The 18,368-nt window shown below is 42.9% G+C and overlaps 1 protein-coding gene across 2 annotated transcripts in view; it reads left to right on the top strand.

Moving 5' to 3' along the window:
* The window catches only part of LOC140188732 (uncharacterized), a 444,984-nt gene that overhangs the window by 72,655 nt on the left and 353,961 nt on the right, over nucleotides 1-18,368 (top strand). For both annotated transcript variants that reach the window (XM_072245312.1, XM_072245314.1), the window contains exon 4: nucleotides 9,562-9,666. In XM_072245312.1, coding sequence (XP_072101413.1) covers nucleotides 9,562-9,666 — 105 coding nt within the window. The remainder of the gene's footprint in view (nucleotides 1-9,561; nucleotides 9,667-18,368) is intronic.

Below are 18,368 nucleotides of genomic sequence, written 5' to 3'. Positions count from 1 at the left end.
ACCAACAGAAGTTTAGGATTGCGCATCCACACCTTGCCAAAACCAATGCGAGAGTGGCGGGAGAGAGATTGTGAGGCGCACGCACCTGACTTGTATTGGCGGGAAAGCGGTGCTTCTCGTCCCAACAGTGAGACTGTGAGGTGTGCACACGTGACTTGTATTGGTGGGAAGGCAATGCTCCTCGCATAGCTGTGAGTTTTGGATGCATATAACGCGACGTTGGTAGAAATAGCTTCCTCGCATAACTGTGAATCCGCATTGTCTGAAGACGCATATAACCAAGGTAGGGTGTAATACTAATTAGGATAATGGTAATATAGCAATACTTTCGCTACTGCAAGCTGTTTGTAAAGAGAGATTGTTTCCGGGTTGCAGGGTTTTAGTTCCGTTCTTTCTTTCTGTGTGTAGCTCCCCTGTCAAGCACTGTGTTTTCAGCGTAGCCTGTGCTGCATCAAAGTGACCAATTAGATTAGATAAGAGTACAGACTGTCGCAAACATCAATATACGGCACTCACTCGTGATATCCTGATAGCATGGCGGAGGCTCCATGAAAGAAGGCGAAAACGTACAAGTTCCATCCAGAATGGGAAGAGGAATTTCTATTTACCTTGGTGAAAGACAAGTGTGTATGTATGTTGTGCCACTAAACACAAGCACTGACTAAAAGAGGGAATCTGGAGCAGCACCACAACTCCAACTACCAGAAATGTAAAGCCACCTCCCCCACAAAGAGCGCAATTTGTGCCTGGAAAGTTGAGGAGCTGAAATCGGGGTTGAAGGCCCAGCAATGGTTTTTCACAAAACATGCTGCTCAAAATAAGGCTGCTATTGAAGCATCATTTCGTGTAAGTCACCTTTTGGCTAAACACAAGAAACCTTTTACAGATGACGATTTATTCAAGGAAGCAATGACCATTACCGCAGAGACTGTTTTTAATGACTTTAAAAACAAAAATGACATCACAACCACAGTACATAATATACCGCTTGGCCCTGCAACAGTGACAAGGAGGATGGAGTCACTGTCAGAGGTTGTCTGTCAAGTGTTAAAGGACTTGTCACTCTGTGAATATTTTTCACTACAGTTCGATGAATCCCTGGATGTAATGCAAACAGCTCAGCTTGTTGTATTTGTCAGAATGGCTTTCCAGGATTTTACAACAAAGCAGGGCTTCCTCACTCTTTTGCAATTAAAGGAGAGAACGAGAGGTGAGGATATTTACAATGAGTTTAAAAAATGTCCGTGAAAATGACATCCCCATTCATAAACTGGTGGCAATTACTACTGATGGGGCCCCAGCAATGTGTGGTGTGCGCATTTGTTTTATAGCACCAAAAGTCAGTGCCTACTTCGAGTCAACTTATCTATGTGAAATTGCATTTTCACAGATGACAATGATTAAATCTAAGTACAGGAGCTGTCTTACTGACAGACACCTCACAGACTGTCTCAGACTGGCTGTCTGTAGTTATGAGCCAAATTTCAGGGAACTAGCAGAAAGTATTCAGCCCCAGTCATCACGCTGAGTGCAACAGTCAATTTTTATTCTTTTACTTTTCGTGTTGAAATAAAATTAAATAATGAAAGTTAGAATTAAAGTTGTGAAGTATTGTAATATTCTTAAAGAAAGACAGTTATGACCTGTTTGATATGCTAGTTACAGTGTTTTCTTGTTTGAATTAATTTGAAAGTTTGACAAAAGTATTTTGTGTAATTCAAATACTGTACGATTAGCCCAAATAAAAGGCCTCAAATTGGAAGTACAATCTGAGCTGTTTTTTCTTGAAACGATTTGGTGGCATGGTGTGAAGACAATAACCTATCCCTCAACGTCAGCAAGACGAAGGAATTGGTTGTTGAATTCAGAAGGAGTAGCGGACCGCACAGCCCAATTTACATCAGTAGTGTGCAAGTGGAACAGGTCAAAAGCTTTAAGTTCCTCGGGGTCAATATCACAAATGACCTGACTTGGTCCAACCAAGCAGAGTTCACTGCCAAGAAGGCCCACCAGCACCTTTACTTCCTGAGAAAACTAAAGAAATTTGGCCTGTCCCCTAAAACTCTCACTAATTTTTATAGATGCACTGTAGAAAGCATTCTTCTAGGGTGCATCACAACCTGGTATGGACGTTGTCCTGTCCAGGACCGAAAGAAGCTGCAGAAGATCGTGAACATGGCGCAGCACATCACACAAACCAATCTTCCGTCCGTGGACTCACTTTACACCGCACGCTGTCGGAGCAGTGCTGCCAGGATAATCAAGGACACGACCCACCCAGCCAACAGTCTTCTTGTCCCTCTTCCCTCTGGGAGAAGGTTCAGGAGCTTGAAGACTTGTACAGCCAGATTTGGGAACAGCTTCTTTCCAACTGTGATAAGACTGCTGAAGGGATCCTGACCTGGATCTGGGCCGTACCCTCCAAATATCCGGACCTGCCTCTCGGTTTTTTTGGACTACCTTACTTCCCATTTTTCTATTTTCTATTTATGATTTATAATTTAAATTTTTAATATTTACTAATTTTAACTATTTTTAATATTTTATATTTGTGATCCAGGGAGTGTGAAGCGCAGAATCAAATATCGCTGTGATGATTGTACGTTCTAGTACCAATTGTTTGGCGACAATAAAGTATAAAGTATAGTAGGTAGATCTTGCTTTTCACTTAGGTCGAGGTAGGGGATCTTGGACTTAAAAAGGTTGGTGACCACTAGCGTACAGGTTGAGAGGTAACAATATACGACTGAGAATGAGGCTGATGTTGCTAACCTACAGGCATAATCTAGCTGGCAACTATTAACAGTAGGGAGTCAGCAGATGCTGGAAATCCAATGCAACATGCACAAACTGCTGGAGGAGCTCAGCAGGTCAGACGTACACTATGGAAGTGAATAAACAGTCGACGTTTTAGGCCGAGACCCTTCTTTAGGACTGAAAAGGAAGGGGGAAGATGTCAGAATAAAAAAGTGGGGGGAGGGAAAGCAGTCTTGTCTGAAGGTGATAGGTGAAACTAGGTGTGCTGGAGGAGAAGTCTTTTCCGGAAACGGTGGCTGTTTATTCATTTCCATAGAGGCTGCCTGACCTGCTGAGTCCTGCCAGCATTTTGTGTGTGTGTTGCTGATGATTAAGAGTAAAGAGGCAGATAGAGTGGTGTGACGAAGAGGGAGTCAAAGTTACCAGCGTAAGACTGGGAATAGAATGACACGTTCTGTTTGGACTGGCTCCTCAGGCTAGGACCGAGGAAAGAATAAATAGGAAGGCCTGTGCATTTCAAAGTAATGAATGAGAGAGAGAGAGCCCAGGGGAAAAATGATGATAATTATGATTATATTACAAATTAAAGGGAAGGAAGCAGAATATAAGACAAAAGTTTAGCTTTAGGCTTTATAGAGTAAAAGATAATTAAACTAGGAGAAAGGGAAAAAAAAGACATGCCAGTGGTGCAGAAGGTGTGGGGCCCAAAACTGAAACCTATCAAATATTAAAAGACCTAGATAGAGTGGCCATGATGATGTTTCCTATAGTGGGGGAGTTTAGGACCAGAGGGCACAAACTCAGCATAGAAGGATTTCCCTTTGGAACAGAGCTATGGAGGAGTTTCTTTAGCCAGAGGGTGGTGAATTTGGAATTCATGGCCTCCATAGCCGTCTGTGGCAAAGTCATTAGGTATATTTGAAGTTGATAGGTTCTTGATTAGTAAGGATGTCAAAAGTTACAGGGAGAAGGCCGAAGAATGGGGTTGAGTACGATAAGAAATCAGCCATGATGGAATGGCGGAATGAACTTGAGGGGCTGAATGGCCTAATTTTGCTCCTGTGTGTTATGGTCTCGTGGTCTGAAAAATGTGCTATGCGCGGACACAAGTAGCTTCAAGTTGGAAAGTTGGGTTTAGTAATCATCTTTGAAACATGGCCACAGTCAGTCCATAGAAAAGCAGTGAAAATGGTGAAGGGGGGAAGAGTAGCCCAAGTTAATAACTTTGAAATAATTTCATTGCTCAAAAAGGATGTGGCATGAGATGAGTAATCTGCAGGGAATTAGGGAATAGAAGAGGATTCAAGACTTCAGTGAGAATTATGAACAGTTGTGAAATCTTCAGTGGAGCAGCTGTGAAATGATAGACTACATAAATCTAGTGATTAACCAAGCATGTGGCAAAGATACATCGTTTTGATGGAGGATTTAACACGGATTGGGATAAACAAATTATCTCTTGTCAGAAAGGTAAAACATTTCTAGTGCACAGGATAGAATCTGGCAACAGTGTAAGGCTAGAAGACAAGCTGTAATAAATGTAACACTGAATAATGAGCTGAATTTAGTTAAGAGCCTAGTGGTATGTGAATATTTATCTAAACGCTTTCAAAGTATGAGTTAGGTGCAGTGTTCAGAAGGGAAGTGCAACAGTACAGCTATAAAGGTTTTGTTCCTGTGTTCTTAAGACCTGTGAGATCAGCAGTATTTGCAATTCTTATTGCTGTTGTCTAGGAACTATGTATGGGGATACCATGGAGGGAGCTTTACATGGTCCAGCCAATGCCCGGAGAGGGTGAAGGGGCTATACAGGAGATTTGCTCTATATACATGCTGCATCTCCTCTCAAGGGCTTGTTGTTATGGGATTGGGGAATGGAGGTGTGGTGGTGTGAGCTTTGCTAATTATCTAAGCTAGGCTGTACTTACATTATGACTGTCCCAAGGAGCAGCGCTGTTTCTGAGGAAGAATGATTAACCATAGTTTAAAGAAAATCCAGTTTCTGTTCCCTTTTCAGGAATATTGCCACAGCTTTCAAAGGTTTCATATTTTCCAAGCTAGACATTCGGAGTAGCTTTTAACAGTTTATAATTTAATTCTTATGTAAGCTATTTCAGAGTGAAGTATATGTTTCACTGGAAAACCAAACCTCCTCCAGGAACATTCCAGAACATACAATATGGAGACAGAGAGTGTCAGTTGCTATGATACAAATAATTTATTAGGATTAGTAGATAAACAAGGGAGATGTTTTGACCTGTGTGTATTGGACCGTAATTGAATATGACGTAATTTTGAAATGATAAAACTTTTCCTAAAAGGGCAGATAGTGAGATGTCTGGTGGAATTCTGTATGAGTAGCTTTTTTTTTGGTAAACCTTCTCCTCCACTCCTGGGTAAATATAAAAGCTAAACTGATGTTTGATGGATGATAACTCTTTCTCATCCTGCAAGGTCTGTGAACACAGTAGGATTTTCCCTGCTGTGACTATATCTTTCCCTCATGTAGAAACATATTACACATTTGATCCGTGTGTGTGTGTGTGTGTGTGTGTGTGTGTGTGTGTGTGTGTTGGCACTTGAAAGAGTCTGTGGAGGGACCCGAGGCAGGGACTCAACCCAAAATGGTGACGATTTCATTGCCTCTACTGATGCTGCTTGATGTGCTAAGTTCCTCCAGTTGTCTGGTTTTTGCCCTAGATTCCAGCATCTGTAGTCTCTTGCATCTCCAAGAGGGCACTTGCTGTGTTTTGTATGCAATATTATTACCAGTAGCTACCCTTCTAACCCAGTGCTGTTAAATCAACTCCTGGAGGCTTTGTTTCAGAAGATTTAAATTTAAGAGGATTGTTTCTTAAATTAAGTCGAAGGGAAACGTGAGGGAAACTTCTTCACTCAGAGGGCCGTGAGAGTGTGGAACACATTGTCTGAGCAAGAGGTGCATGCGAGCTCGATTTCAACGTTTAAGGGAAGTTTGGATAGGTACGTGGAATGTAGGGGCATGGAGGTCGATGCAAGTAGGCAAGGACTAGATGGGCTGAAGGGCCTATTTCTGTGCTGTACTTTTCTAAGACTCCAATTCCAAGTTATCTGTGGTAGCTCCCATGATTTCTTATCTCTCTTACGTTCCAGCTTTGTGAAAATGAATGTGTTTGAAAATATTATCTCATCCATTTATCTGGATGAGTTGCTTTTCCAAGGCTGAAATAAAATAGATAATATCGTTGCCTTTCCATATCCAGAGCCTTCTCTACTAACCGCAGATCATGAATAGAAAATCAAGTTCTGGTTCAAGATCATTATCAAGGGCACACACGCAGGCTATAAATGCAATGAAGATGAGCCTTTTGCAACAGCAGCACAGTATAGTAGAAACATCAAGAGGTCCTGAAGATACTGGAAATCCAGAGCAACACACACACAAACTGCTGGAGGAAGTCGGAAGATCAGGCAGCATCAATGAAAGAGAATAACCAGTTAACGTTTCGGTAAGAGATCCTTCATGGGACTAGAAAGGAAGGAGGAAGATGTCAGAATAAAATGGTATCAGACGGGAAGGAGGACTAGCTCGATGGTGATAGGTGAAGACAGGTATACTTAAATTAATATAACTTACTGGACACATTAAATGAAAATGAATAACATAATAATATTAGTGCAAATTAAGGGAAATTGGAGAGCACCAATGGAAACACTATTGCCCTTGAATGGAAAATTCTACAAAAAGTAGTGGATTCGGCCTGGTATATCACAGGTGAAGCCCTCCCTACCATTGAACACATCTACATGAAACGCTATCACAGGAAAGCAGCATCCATTATCAGAGGTCCCCACCGCCCAACTGACAGACGGAAGTGGTGCACTGTCAACAGAGCGAGAGCAGGAGTTTGTAGGACGGGAGACAATATGGTGAAGTGGGGTTTAAAGACCAGCGAATCCTGTGAGTGTGGCTAAAGGGCGCAAAACATTGATCGCGTTCTGCGCAACTGCCCACTCTCACCTGATTTAGCTGACACTGACCTGCTCAGCATCAACCAAACAACACTGGAGTGGCTGGCTGTCTGGTGTGACAAGCCATGATGATGACCGCCCAAGTCATACTCACTGCTGCCGTCAGGTAGAAGGTACAAAAGCCTCCGGATTCACACACCACCAGGTTCGAGAACAGTTACTACCCCTCAACCATCAGGGTCTTGAACAGAAGGGGATAACTTCACTTGCCCCATCATTGACATGCTCCCAAAACCAATGGACTCGCTTTCAAGGACTCTTCATCCATGTTCTCGCCATTTATTGCTATTTATTTATGTTTGCATGTCTTCTGCACTCTGGTCAAACACCCTCGTTGGGTGGACCTTCGTTGATCCTGTTATAGTTACTATTCTAGACATTTGTTGAGTAAACCCACAAGAAAATGAATGTCAGGGTTGTGTATGATGACATATATGTACTTTGGCAATAAAACTTACTTTGAACTTTGCAATATAGATAGATAGATAGATATACGTTATTAATCCCGAGGGAAATTTGGTTTCGTTACAGCCACACCAACCAAGAATAGAGCATAAATATAGCAATACAAACACCACCAACAATCAAACAACAAAATGCAAACTATGCCAGATGGGAAATAAGTCCAGGACCAGTCTATTGGCTCAGGGTGTCTGACCCTCCACGGGAGGGGCTGCACGTTCGATGGCCACAGGCAGGAACGACCTCCCGAGCCGCCAAGTGTTGTATCACGGTGGAATGTGGCCGAAGTCCAACAGTAAAAAGTTCAATCTGAGGTAGAATTAGGATTTTTTTAGGTTATTTTCAGAACATAACTGCATCGGGAAGAAGCTGCTGCTGAATCTTGAGATCTGGGTTTTCTGGTTTGTACAGCTTCAGCCTAAATGGCAGCAATGAGAAGACGACATGGCCTAAGTGGTGGTTGGGGGGGGAGGGTGATGGAATTTTTGATGATGAAGGCAGCCTTCTGGGGCATTGCCTGTTGTAGATGGGGGCTGAGCTGTATCAATGATGGAACTAGTTGAGTTCACCACTCTCTGTACCCTCTTGTGTTCCTGTGCAGGGAAATTTTCATACCAGGCTGCGATGCAACCAGTCGGAATGTTTTCCATTGTACATTTGTCAGAGTCTTTGAACACATAATTAATTAACAGTTTCCTTGCTCTTACTTCTTGCGCCTTTTATTCCAACTGGTCGTAAATTCCCAGTTGAGGTGGAAAGTGGAGGAAAAAAATCCCCGTGATTGAAAAAAATACACAAAGAAACTCTTCCCAAATTCCTCACTGCAATCGCTCAAATTCCAAGAGATCTGCAGTCAGCCAAGATGTGCTGTAGAGCAGGCTAAATTAACAAACACGTTCCTTTATTGTCTTCTTCCCTTAGTAACATTCATAAATATTTCCTTTGTAATCCAGTCCACTTATTCTTTTTAACTTTGAGAACGTCCTTGTTCTCTCAGTGGAATGTAGTTTTTAGCCATTAACTCTTGTGGTGGACTGTGGGTCTTTTGAAGTGTATGCGGTGTCCACGGAGGGGGTAAGCACCTCTGGTGAAGGGGTTTGTCATGTCCATTCTGGGGCAGTTCACTCAGTTTCGGACCCCACCGGACACTCGGCTCTCACCTGTGGCTTCAAGTAGCTGTTTGCTTGCAACAGCAGCCACACCCTGGCACACCACTCCGACAGGCAGGCTGAGTCAGCTGAGGGTAGGTAGCAGGCCTCATACCCCGGTGAGATAGGGGCAAGCCTGTCATTGCATGTGAAGTCATCTCCGGCAGACTGGGTGGATGAGATCCAACAACCAGGAAGGTGGCTCTGCCACACTTTGTGGAGAGCAAAGGGCATGGCAAGGCACAGAAGAAATCATGGTCATCCACTGCAAACAAGAAACCCAGTTTGTGATGACTACTCCTACCACTGAACCCAGATCTCTGAGGCTGAGAGAGTGGAACTGTCCCAGATCCACTTAAAAATTTCTCCTGCACTGGTCTCCTGCCATTGCTGGATATGATAGAGAACCTACATGTGAGGCACACCTGCAGCCTTGAGCTTCCATTCCTGAGCATTGTGGATTTTTGCTTTTCAGTCGGCTTTGATCTTAAATCCAGGTATTCAGCAAAAACTTGTGGAAGAAATGAAAGCAATGAATTTAATTTCTCTAGTGCAACATTTGTGTTTTTTTTCCCCCTGGGAGTGCAGCCTTTGACATATAGCAGATACTGGCTAATATTTATGAACTATTCATCCGCTCTGAGGGAGGGGTTGGAAGGTATGAAGTTTTGCAGAGGGTTTAGAGGAACCGGAGAAGAAAGGAGACCAATATGATTCATAACAGTGGCAAGTGGAGATGACTTTAGTCAAAGGAAGAATCAAAAACTCAAGACACCTGGGAAGGGGCAAAAAAATATGAGGCAAGTTCCTGATGCTGGCTGGTGGTGTAGTGGCACCAGCACTGGACCACTGGACTTTGAGGCAAATGGTCCCAAGTTAGAATCTGGCCGGCCCCTGGCATGCTTTCCATCTGCGCTGGGTTGAGCGTTGAGCTAACAACTCAGCCTTGTTAAAACGAGTAAACTGCTTTGAGACAGCAAAAATGTCCGCCCATGCTCAAAAAGGAACAACAAGGTCCTGATGAGAAAAAGCAGTCCGGACTGAAGTTGGTCATGAATTTAGGAGTCAAATGTAAAGCCTTAGGCCAGGCTCCTGTTATCAATTCTGAGCCATAAGATTGAAAACAGGTGATTGGATTTGAAATGTTTTCTTCTAAGGAAATCTCTGTGTTATTCTCTTACAGCTATTTGCAGTACTGGAGTCTGCTTTAATGGTGGCAAGTGCATTGAAGGAACATCACAGTTATGTCAGTGCCCAAAAGGCTTCCAAGGACCTCGTTGTCAATATGGTGAGTAGCTCTTTAACATATGTGTTGGATTTGTTCTTTTATCCTGCTAGGTTTGAGAATTTAAGGGGAAAGAAAGGTAGCTGAAGACTACTTTAGAATTTTACTTTGAGGAAAACTGTGAACTGAAGATAATCTAGAGGAGCTGTATGATATTCCCTGCAGCTGGCTGTTAATCAGTTTGGTAATCTTCACATTGTGAGCACTACTCATGGGAATATAAGTATAGGATCATTAGGATGGGAGCAAGTTTTTATGCCTCCACTGTTCTGTTATTCTATTAGATCATTACTGTTCCATATCTTGACTTCATCTAGCCTCCTTGATTCCAAAGCTCTTTGTACTCTAGCTTAACAAAATCTTATCAGACATTTCTTTGAAGCAGTTAGCACAGTGGGCAGTTTACCATTACCCTCTGAGGGAAGATACAGTTCTTGACATCACCCTGAATGGCATGGTTTGATTATGCAGATAGACCATCCTGCTCCACATTTTGGTTTCACTCATTCATACATGGATTTCTCTCTGTTATTCCTTATAAATTTATTTTGTTCTTATTGAGTAAGTGAGTGCATGTCCACTATCGGTGTCCTTATGGACAGTGTCAATCCAAGTTGTTTGAATATGGCTTCTGAAATTTCCTTTGCATTTGTTCTTTCCAAAATGATAATGCAAATTAAGTTTGAAGCTCTTGCAATCTTTGGAGCAGCAATAAGACACATTATAAATGAACAGGCCCAAATATAAAGCACACACAAATTAAACAGGTTGGTAACATATGGGACTTTGCTGCTGGAGCCATTAATTATGGGCTCACAGTATCTTTTCAATCCATGAGGTAAATTATTATTGATTTGAATTCTCATTTTAACTGAAACTTCAGCAGGGACAAATAGACTGCAGAATAATGAATCTCTAACATTTTCCTGCTACTCATAAAAGGGAATGTTGCTTATCCTGTAATTTGCGCTCTGATGAATTGGTTGAAGGCTACTAGTTCTTCTAAGCCTTGGGCATTGAGCTCCTTATCTAATTTCACAATGGTTTTAAGTGCTTACTGCTATTGGAGAGCAATGGGCTTTCTTTTCTAATCCTAATAGATGTGAGAACCATGAAGGATATGATCTTATTTATGGGTTCTGAGCGTCACTGCAAGGCAACATTTCTTATTGCCCCAAACACGAGGAATTCTGCAGATGCTGGAAATTCAAGCAACACACCTCAAAGTTGCTGGTGAACGCAGCAGGCCAGGCAGCATCTCTAGGAAGAGGTACAGTCGACGTTTCAGGCTGAAACCCTTCGTCAGGACTAACCGAAGGAAGAGCTAGTAAGAGATTTGAAAGTGGGAGGGGGAGAGGGAGATCCGAAATGATAGGGAGGGATGGAGCCAAGAGCTGGACAGGTGATTGGCAAAAGGGATATGAGAGGATCATGGGACAGGAGGCCTAGGGAGAAGGAAAAAGGAGAGGGGGGAAAAACCTAGAGGATGGGCAAGGGGTATAGTCAGAGGGACAGAAAGAGAAAAAGGAGAATGAGGGAAAGAATGTATTGCCCTTGAGGTTATGAACTGCCTTGAACGGGTAATGAGGGACACTCTCTAGATATGGAACTGCAAGAATTTTACTCAGCAATGGTTGGTTCCTGTCTCGGTGGGGAGCTCTCAATGCAACAGTTCTGGTTATCCTTCCAGACAGTAGAACGGGCAAATTTGGAGGCATTGTTAAAGAAGTGCTTTTTGTGGGACAGTCAATGTTTAAGGAGGTGGAAAAAGTGGCAATCCATCCAGTTGCTTTGTCCTGAATGGGCCAAGAAATTATCCTAGCCAAGAGCTTCTCATTAAATATGAAGGTGGGAGAACCAATCCCTAATAAGTAATATGAACACGCATTGTGGTCTCAAAACTATTGACAGGTTTTCTCCATTCTGTCCTTTAAACACTGCTGTTGATCCAGGTAATTTTCATGGCAAACGGAATAATCAAGCTACAAATTATCAGGAAAATGCTTAGGAAACCAGGTCTAGTTTTTCCAAATGAGAGTTTAATTATGGACTTATAAAGCATTTACATTCTATGTCATTTGGAAGGAGAATAGTACCTCACGCCTACTGCAATAAAAACCTTCAACTGCCCTAGAATTTCCTCTCTTAAGCAACACACACGAAATGCTGGGAAGGAGCTCAGCAGGTCGGGCAACATTCATGGAAAGAATAACCAGTCAATGTTTCGGGCCGGGACCCTTCCCAGTCTGGAAGAAGGGTCTAGGCCTGAATCATCTACTGCTCATTCATTCCTACAGATGCTGCCAGACCTGATGAATTCCTCCAGTATTTTGTGTGTGTTGCTCTGGATCTCTAGCATCTGTAGAATTTCTTGAGTTTATGATTCCCTCTCTTAATCTTGCCACCTCTTCTTTATTCCCCCTTTGAGATGATCCTTAAAGTCTGTTTAAAGTTTTGCCCACTTCATGTGCTAGTTGACGGCACCACACTTGGATATCCTCAAATCACGGACGTTGGCGATAAAGAAGGAGCTTATTCAAATGTGCGGCCAATGTAGAAGCAGAGAAGAAGGACAACCCAAGTGAGAAGCTGTAGAGGTTTGAGTAAAACACACAAAATGCTGGAGGAACTCAGCAGGTTAGGCAGCACTTATGGAGAAGAATGAACAGTCGATGTTTCGGGCTGAGACTGGAATCTGCTGCCGCTTATCGAACGTTTAGTAGCTTATCGCCTGAGATGGTGTCAGACAGATCAAGAAGGGGAAGGTAGATGTCAGAGATGGAACATATGAAAGTGAGAGTACAAAAGAAATTAACGATATATGTAATGGCATTTTTGAATTCTGCTTGAGTACAGGAAGTAGCAAACTGTCATCGATATACTGGAAGAAGATATGAGGCGGGAAGTCCAAACAGCAAAGTAACAAAGTAATTATTCTGTGAATCCTACAAAAAACAGGCAGAGTTTGGACTCATATGAGTTCCCATAGCAGTGCAATCAATCTGGAGAAAGTGATTGGAGTTGAAGTAGATGCAAGCACGAGGAAATCTGCAGATGCTGGAAATTCAAGCCACACACATCAAAGTTGCTGGTGAATGCAGCAGGCCAGGCAGCATCTCTAGGAAGAGGTACAGTCGACGTCTCGGTCCGAAACGTCGACTGTACCTCTTCCTAGAGATGCTGCCTGGCCTGCTGCGTTCACCAGCAACTTTGATGTGTGGGAGTTGAAGTAGAAGTTGTTTTAGATGTTTAAAAGTTTCAGGCTGAGATGTTACTCTGGATTTCCAGCATCTGTCGAATCTCTTGTGTTTAAATTTTTGAGCATCTGGGGAAGCCAGTGGATGATTGTAGGATGTGTGTTGACTTTGACATATGAGATCCGTGAATGTTCCATAAACCTATGAACAGCACCTTGTTAGTCCATTTTTTGGGGCATAATTTATTTACTTCTGTAATTTATAGAGTTTTATATCTTTGCATTGTGCTGGTGCACAAAATGACACAATTCACATTGTATGTCAGGGATAATAAATCTGATTCTGATTTTGAATCGGGGGCCAAGGCTTAGGTTAATTGACAAAATAAACAGAGAGGAGGTGACAGTGTGTTTTGTGCAATCGTATTGATCTGAAATGCACTTCCAAGAGAGTAAAGTGGAAGTAGAGTCAATTGGGATTTTCAAAAGAAAAATGTAATATACTTAAAACAGAAAAAAATGGAGTATTTTGAGGGAAAGCAGGTAAAAGTGCTGGCACAGTAAGTGGGTCAAATAGTCTCCTTCTGTGCCATATGATTCCGTGAACAGATGTCTCATGAGAAACAGCCTGAAGGGCTGTCAAACCTTTGGCTCTGAGTTTGAGTCACTGATTCTTTCGGCACAATAGAGGGTGCTGGGCTGCTTTGGATGGAGATAATGAAAGACAGTGGGAAGCATGAGCTCTCGGCACGATTGTTGAGACCTGCCTATACGTAAGTTAATTATATAGCTGCAGGGAGCAAAGGGCTTCAAGCAGAGCTGTAAGAAAAGGAAATCCAAAGCACGAGTCTGAGCTTTCTTGATATACTGTCCTGTTCACAACAGCAATCAGAAAGCACAGGAGTTTAAATTTCTCACACATTCCAGGTGCAGTGAAAATGTAAAACTACAGGTGGTGAATTGGATCTACAAATGAGAAATGCTTCTGAATTCAGTGGACCAGATAGGGATCTGCTCTATTTCTCAACTCGATTCATTTGTTGACAAATTACATTGATATTGAATGGTATGTATGCCATTGCTGGAGCGTTTGATGTCTCTGGCTTATACTTGCTGGAACTTGGAAGAACAAGCAGGATCTCACTGAAGCCTATTGAACATTGAAAGGTCAAGATAGAGTGGGTGGGTGTGGAGAGGATGTTTCCAGTAGTGAGGGAGTCCAGGACCAGAGGGCACAGCTTCAAAATAGAAGGACGTCCCTTTAGAACAGGTATGAGGAGGAATTTCTTTCACCAGAGGGTGGGGAGTCAGTGGAATTTATTGCCACAGATGAACTCTGGGCTGAGAAGGGCAAGTCATTGTGTATATTTAAAGTAGAGGTTGCAAGAGTCTTGATTAATCAGGGTATCAAAGATTATGGGGAGAAGGCAGGAGAATGGGGTTGAGAGGGAGAATAAATGAGCCATAATTTAATGGTGGGATAGATTTGATGGGCTGAACAGTCTTATTTATTGATTAATTGATTTATTGAATAGAACAGGCCCTTCCAGCCCTTTGAGCCACGCTGCCCAGCAACTACCGATTTAACCCTAGGCTAGCCATGGGTCAAATAACAATGACCAAATTAGATTATGAGGACACGCAATCCTCGTTTATTGTCATTTAGTAATGCAATGTTCCTCCAGTATGATATCACAGAAACACAAGACAGACCAAGACTAAAAAACTGACAAAAACCACATAATTGTAACATATAGTTACAACAGTGCAAAGCAATACCGTAACTTGATAAAAAATAGACCATGGGCACGGCATCTCACACAGACGGTAGAAGGAAGAAAACTCTCCCTGCATGAACCTCCAGCGCCGCAAACTTGCTGATGCAGCGTCCTGGAAGCACCCGACCACAGCCAACTCTTGAGTCCTTCTGAAAACTTCGAGCCTCCGACACCGAGCACCGAGCACCATCTCTGCTGAGCGCTTTGACCCTGGCCCCGGCTGCCAAGCAGCAGGCAAGGCCGAGGATTCGGGGCCTTCCCCTCCGGAGATCCTCGATCGCACAGTAGCAGCAGCAGCGAAACAGGCATTTCAGAAGTTTCTCCAGATGTTCCTCTGTGCTTCTCACGTCTGTCTCCATCAAATCAGGATTGTGCATGATGGCATCCTACTTAACAAATACAGATATCATTTACTGGAGAGGCTGCGCACGCTGCGTCGCGCCAGCATCTTCTCCTCCCTCAACATACCAACCAGTACGTCTTGGGTCTGTGGCAGGAAACCCGAGCACCCGGAGGAAACTCATGCAATCAGAAAGAATATGCAAACTCCTTACAGGACAGCGGTGGGAATTGAACCCTGGTGGCTGGCACTATAAGGCAGTGTGCTAACCGCTGCACTACTATACTGCTTAAACTCCAATTCTGCTCCTATGTCTTATCGTTTTATTGCTGCTATGTCATCAATCCACTGAAAATTGTAAGTGGCAACTGAGCTGATGTTTTGAACGAGGTTAAAGGTACTGTGACTTTAATGTGGTTTCATTGCTGCTGGTGTTTCAAATATCAGAGGAGTGTTAGCTTCATAAATCCATGACATTTATTTCTCGTGGAAGAACTGTTTTGTCTTTCTCCACCAAGTTAATCAGACAGTGGTGGTCTGGAAGGAAAAGGAGATGGTGGACCATGTTAGATGATTCCCCGAGCAACCTGTCGAAGTTATTTTGCAGAGTTATCGATTGGAGCTTGCAAACAAACGCCAAGAACTAGATTGGTAGTGAAAAGGGCTGTTCCTGGAAGATACATTGTTAACAGCATCTTAATTCCACTTCATGCCTCCCTAGAGATGGCAGAGGTGCAGATGAACCTATCACTCACGTCTGGGTTCGGGGTTTCCAACCTGGGATCCGCGGACCCCTTGCTGAATGGTATTGGTCAATGGCATAAAAAGGTTGCAAGTCCCTGTTCTAGAATTTCTGATGGCCAAGGATGCCTGGAAAGATTTGCAATGCATCTTCATTGAAGTTTGTCCTGAGCAGCTGCCTAACATGGGTCTACGCGGTACAGTTGTTGCCAGGAGCATACACTGAAGCAAACATTTTCTGCTGCTAGAAGAGCATTAAGACAGGTGAAGGACACATTTTGCTATTTCAAAAACCTGCTGATCTTCCAGTGCAAATGGTGGTCTGTAACCAAATACTGTGGACTGGAACATTCCGGTCTAGGTGCTGAGTGGCGCGCTGAAGCTTGTTAACAGCTGCGACACTGGCTCTCTCGGGTAAAGTTCATATTCTAAGGGTCTCTTGCCACCAGACGTTGAGGGACTGTGCTTTGTGCAATAACCTACTGTATGCAAGATCAAAATATAACCAAAGAATTCAGAGCAGGAGTAAGATATCCAGTTTGTAGCAGCTATTTTAACAACCTAATGCCCCTGCTGATGACCTGGCATGGGTTGTTATCGTTGTATGATCACCCTCTGATCATTCCAATAATAATGTTCCACAAAGTCAAAGAAATGTATTCGATCTTTTAGTAGCAACTTGTAAACCATACAATCTTGAAGTGATGTAATTGAGCGTAATTAAATGTAATTAAGCGGACTTAATCAAATTTAGGCATAACTAAGCAGTCACCAAAAAATATGACATCTGTCGGTCACCAGCTCCAAACTGAACTGCCCAGAACAAAGCACAAATATGTAACTTATTCCCTTTGCCCTCACTCACATGACTAGTTACCATAATAAACATACAACACAGAATACAATGCAGATAGAGAACAGATAAATGGTTCCTACACACTCATTTGAGCTTGATGCACCAGTCATCAAGGTCATAGTCTTCTACCTTAGCACAGTACCTATCTCCTTAACACGAGAAGCCTATCAATCTCCATTTTGTAAGAACACAATAACTGAGCCTCCACAACTGTTTGGGATAGATATCTCTGTGTTCGGGATTGCCCTTCTTCTCAATCCTGAAGAGTTTACCGTTAATCCCCAGAAGATGTTTCCTTATATTGGACAGCTCAGTGAAAGGAACATCTTCCCTGAATATAGCCTGGCAATCTCTTTTTATAAATTTTAATGAAATTTCCCTTAATTTTTTTGTAAACTCTTAAAGTTACAGTTCCAATCTACTCAATCTCTTCCCTTATAGCAAACACATCATCTTTGGAATCAGACCAATGAATCTTTCTCGCATCTCTGCTATAACAAGTGCATACTTTCTTCCTTAAGTGGGGAGACTAAATCTAACATTGTCCTGCAGTGTCCCCAAGGCACTACGCAATTGCAATAAGGCTTCTTCACTTCTGTGGGGGTGGGAATGCAAGCTATAAGGCAGATCAAAGAGGCTCCAATGTGATTTAGACAAGTTAGATAAGTGGGCAGCTGCATGGCAGATGGAGTTCAATGTGAGCTTATTCACCTTTGGATCTGAAAACAAGAAGATCCATTGTTATCTAACTGATACAGATTGGTAAAAGGAAGATGTAACCAGAACTGAATGTCCTGGAACAACAGCTGCTAAAAGTAAAGGTTCGGGTTTAGTACGTATGTAGTACGTAAGGAGGAGGAGAAGATGGTGGCGCGACGGCAGCGCGCGCGGCCTCTCCGGTGATGAATATCTGTTATCTGCCAAGTAGGGGACCGTGCATAATTCTGATTTGATGGAGGCGGACGTAAGAGTACGGAGGAACATCTGGAAAACTTCTGAAATGCCCGCTTCGCTGCTGCTGCTACTGTGTGGTAACCAGAATCTCCGGAGCAGAAGGCCCTGAAATCCTCGGCTTTGCTTGTTTCAGCGGTCGGGGCTAGGTCGAAGGTGCTCGGCAGAGGATGGCGCTCAGGAGGCTGTATCGGAGGGGCTGGTTGGAGGCTCGAAGTTTTCGGACAGATGGACTCAGTGTCGGCTGTGGTCGACCGCTTCCAAGGCATCGGCAAGTTGACGGTGCCTGGAAGTTTATGGCAGGGAGTTTCTCCCTTTTGCCGCCTGCTATCGGGGACTCGGGGACTTTGAGACTTTTTTACTGTGCCCATGGTTTGCTGTTCATCAAATTATGGTATTGCTTTGCACTGCTGTAACTATATGTTATAATTACGTGGTTCTGTCAGTGTAAGTCTTTGGTCTGTCCTGTTTTCTGTGATATCACTCCAGAGAAACATTGCATCATTTCTTAATGCATGTATGCATTTCTAAATGACAATAAAAGAGGACTGAGTGACTCATAATCTAGTTTGGAAAGGAAATGGTAGGTTAGTTTTCACTACGAGAGATCTTTGTACAAGGCTATGATTTTGAACTCATTGAGGAAGAATGGGAATGAATGAAGGCCAACTTGACTGATCTCACCTGTGGCAGGACTAATCCATAGTGACAAATTGGGTTAATTACACCAACATACACTGGAATTTAGAAGTGATACGCTTAGTAGTACAAGTGCGAGCACATGCGTTGAATATGATGTTCTCTTAAAGAGTTAATTCTTAATGGGGAATGTTTGTGTGTGAC

This window comes from Mobula birostris, chromosome 27 (genome assembly GCF_030028105.1).
Source record: "Mobula birostris isolate sMobBir1 chromosome 27, sMobBir1.hap1, whole genome shotgun sequence".
Taxonomy (NCBI): Eukaryota; Metazoa; Chordata; class Chondrichthyes; order Myliobatiformes; family Myliobatidae; genus Mobula; species Mobula birostris.
The sequence above is the reverse complement of the archived record's forward strand: the minus strand, read 5'-3'. Positions and strand labels throughout refer to the sequence as shown.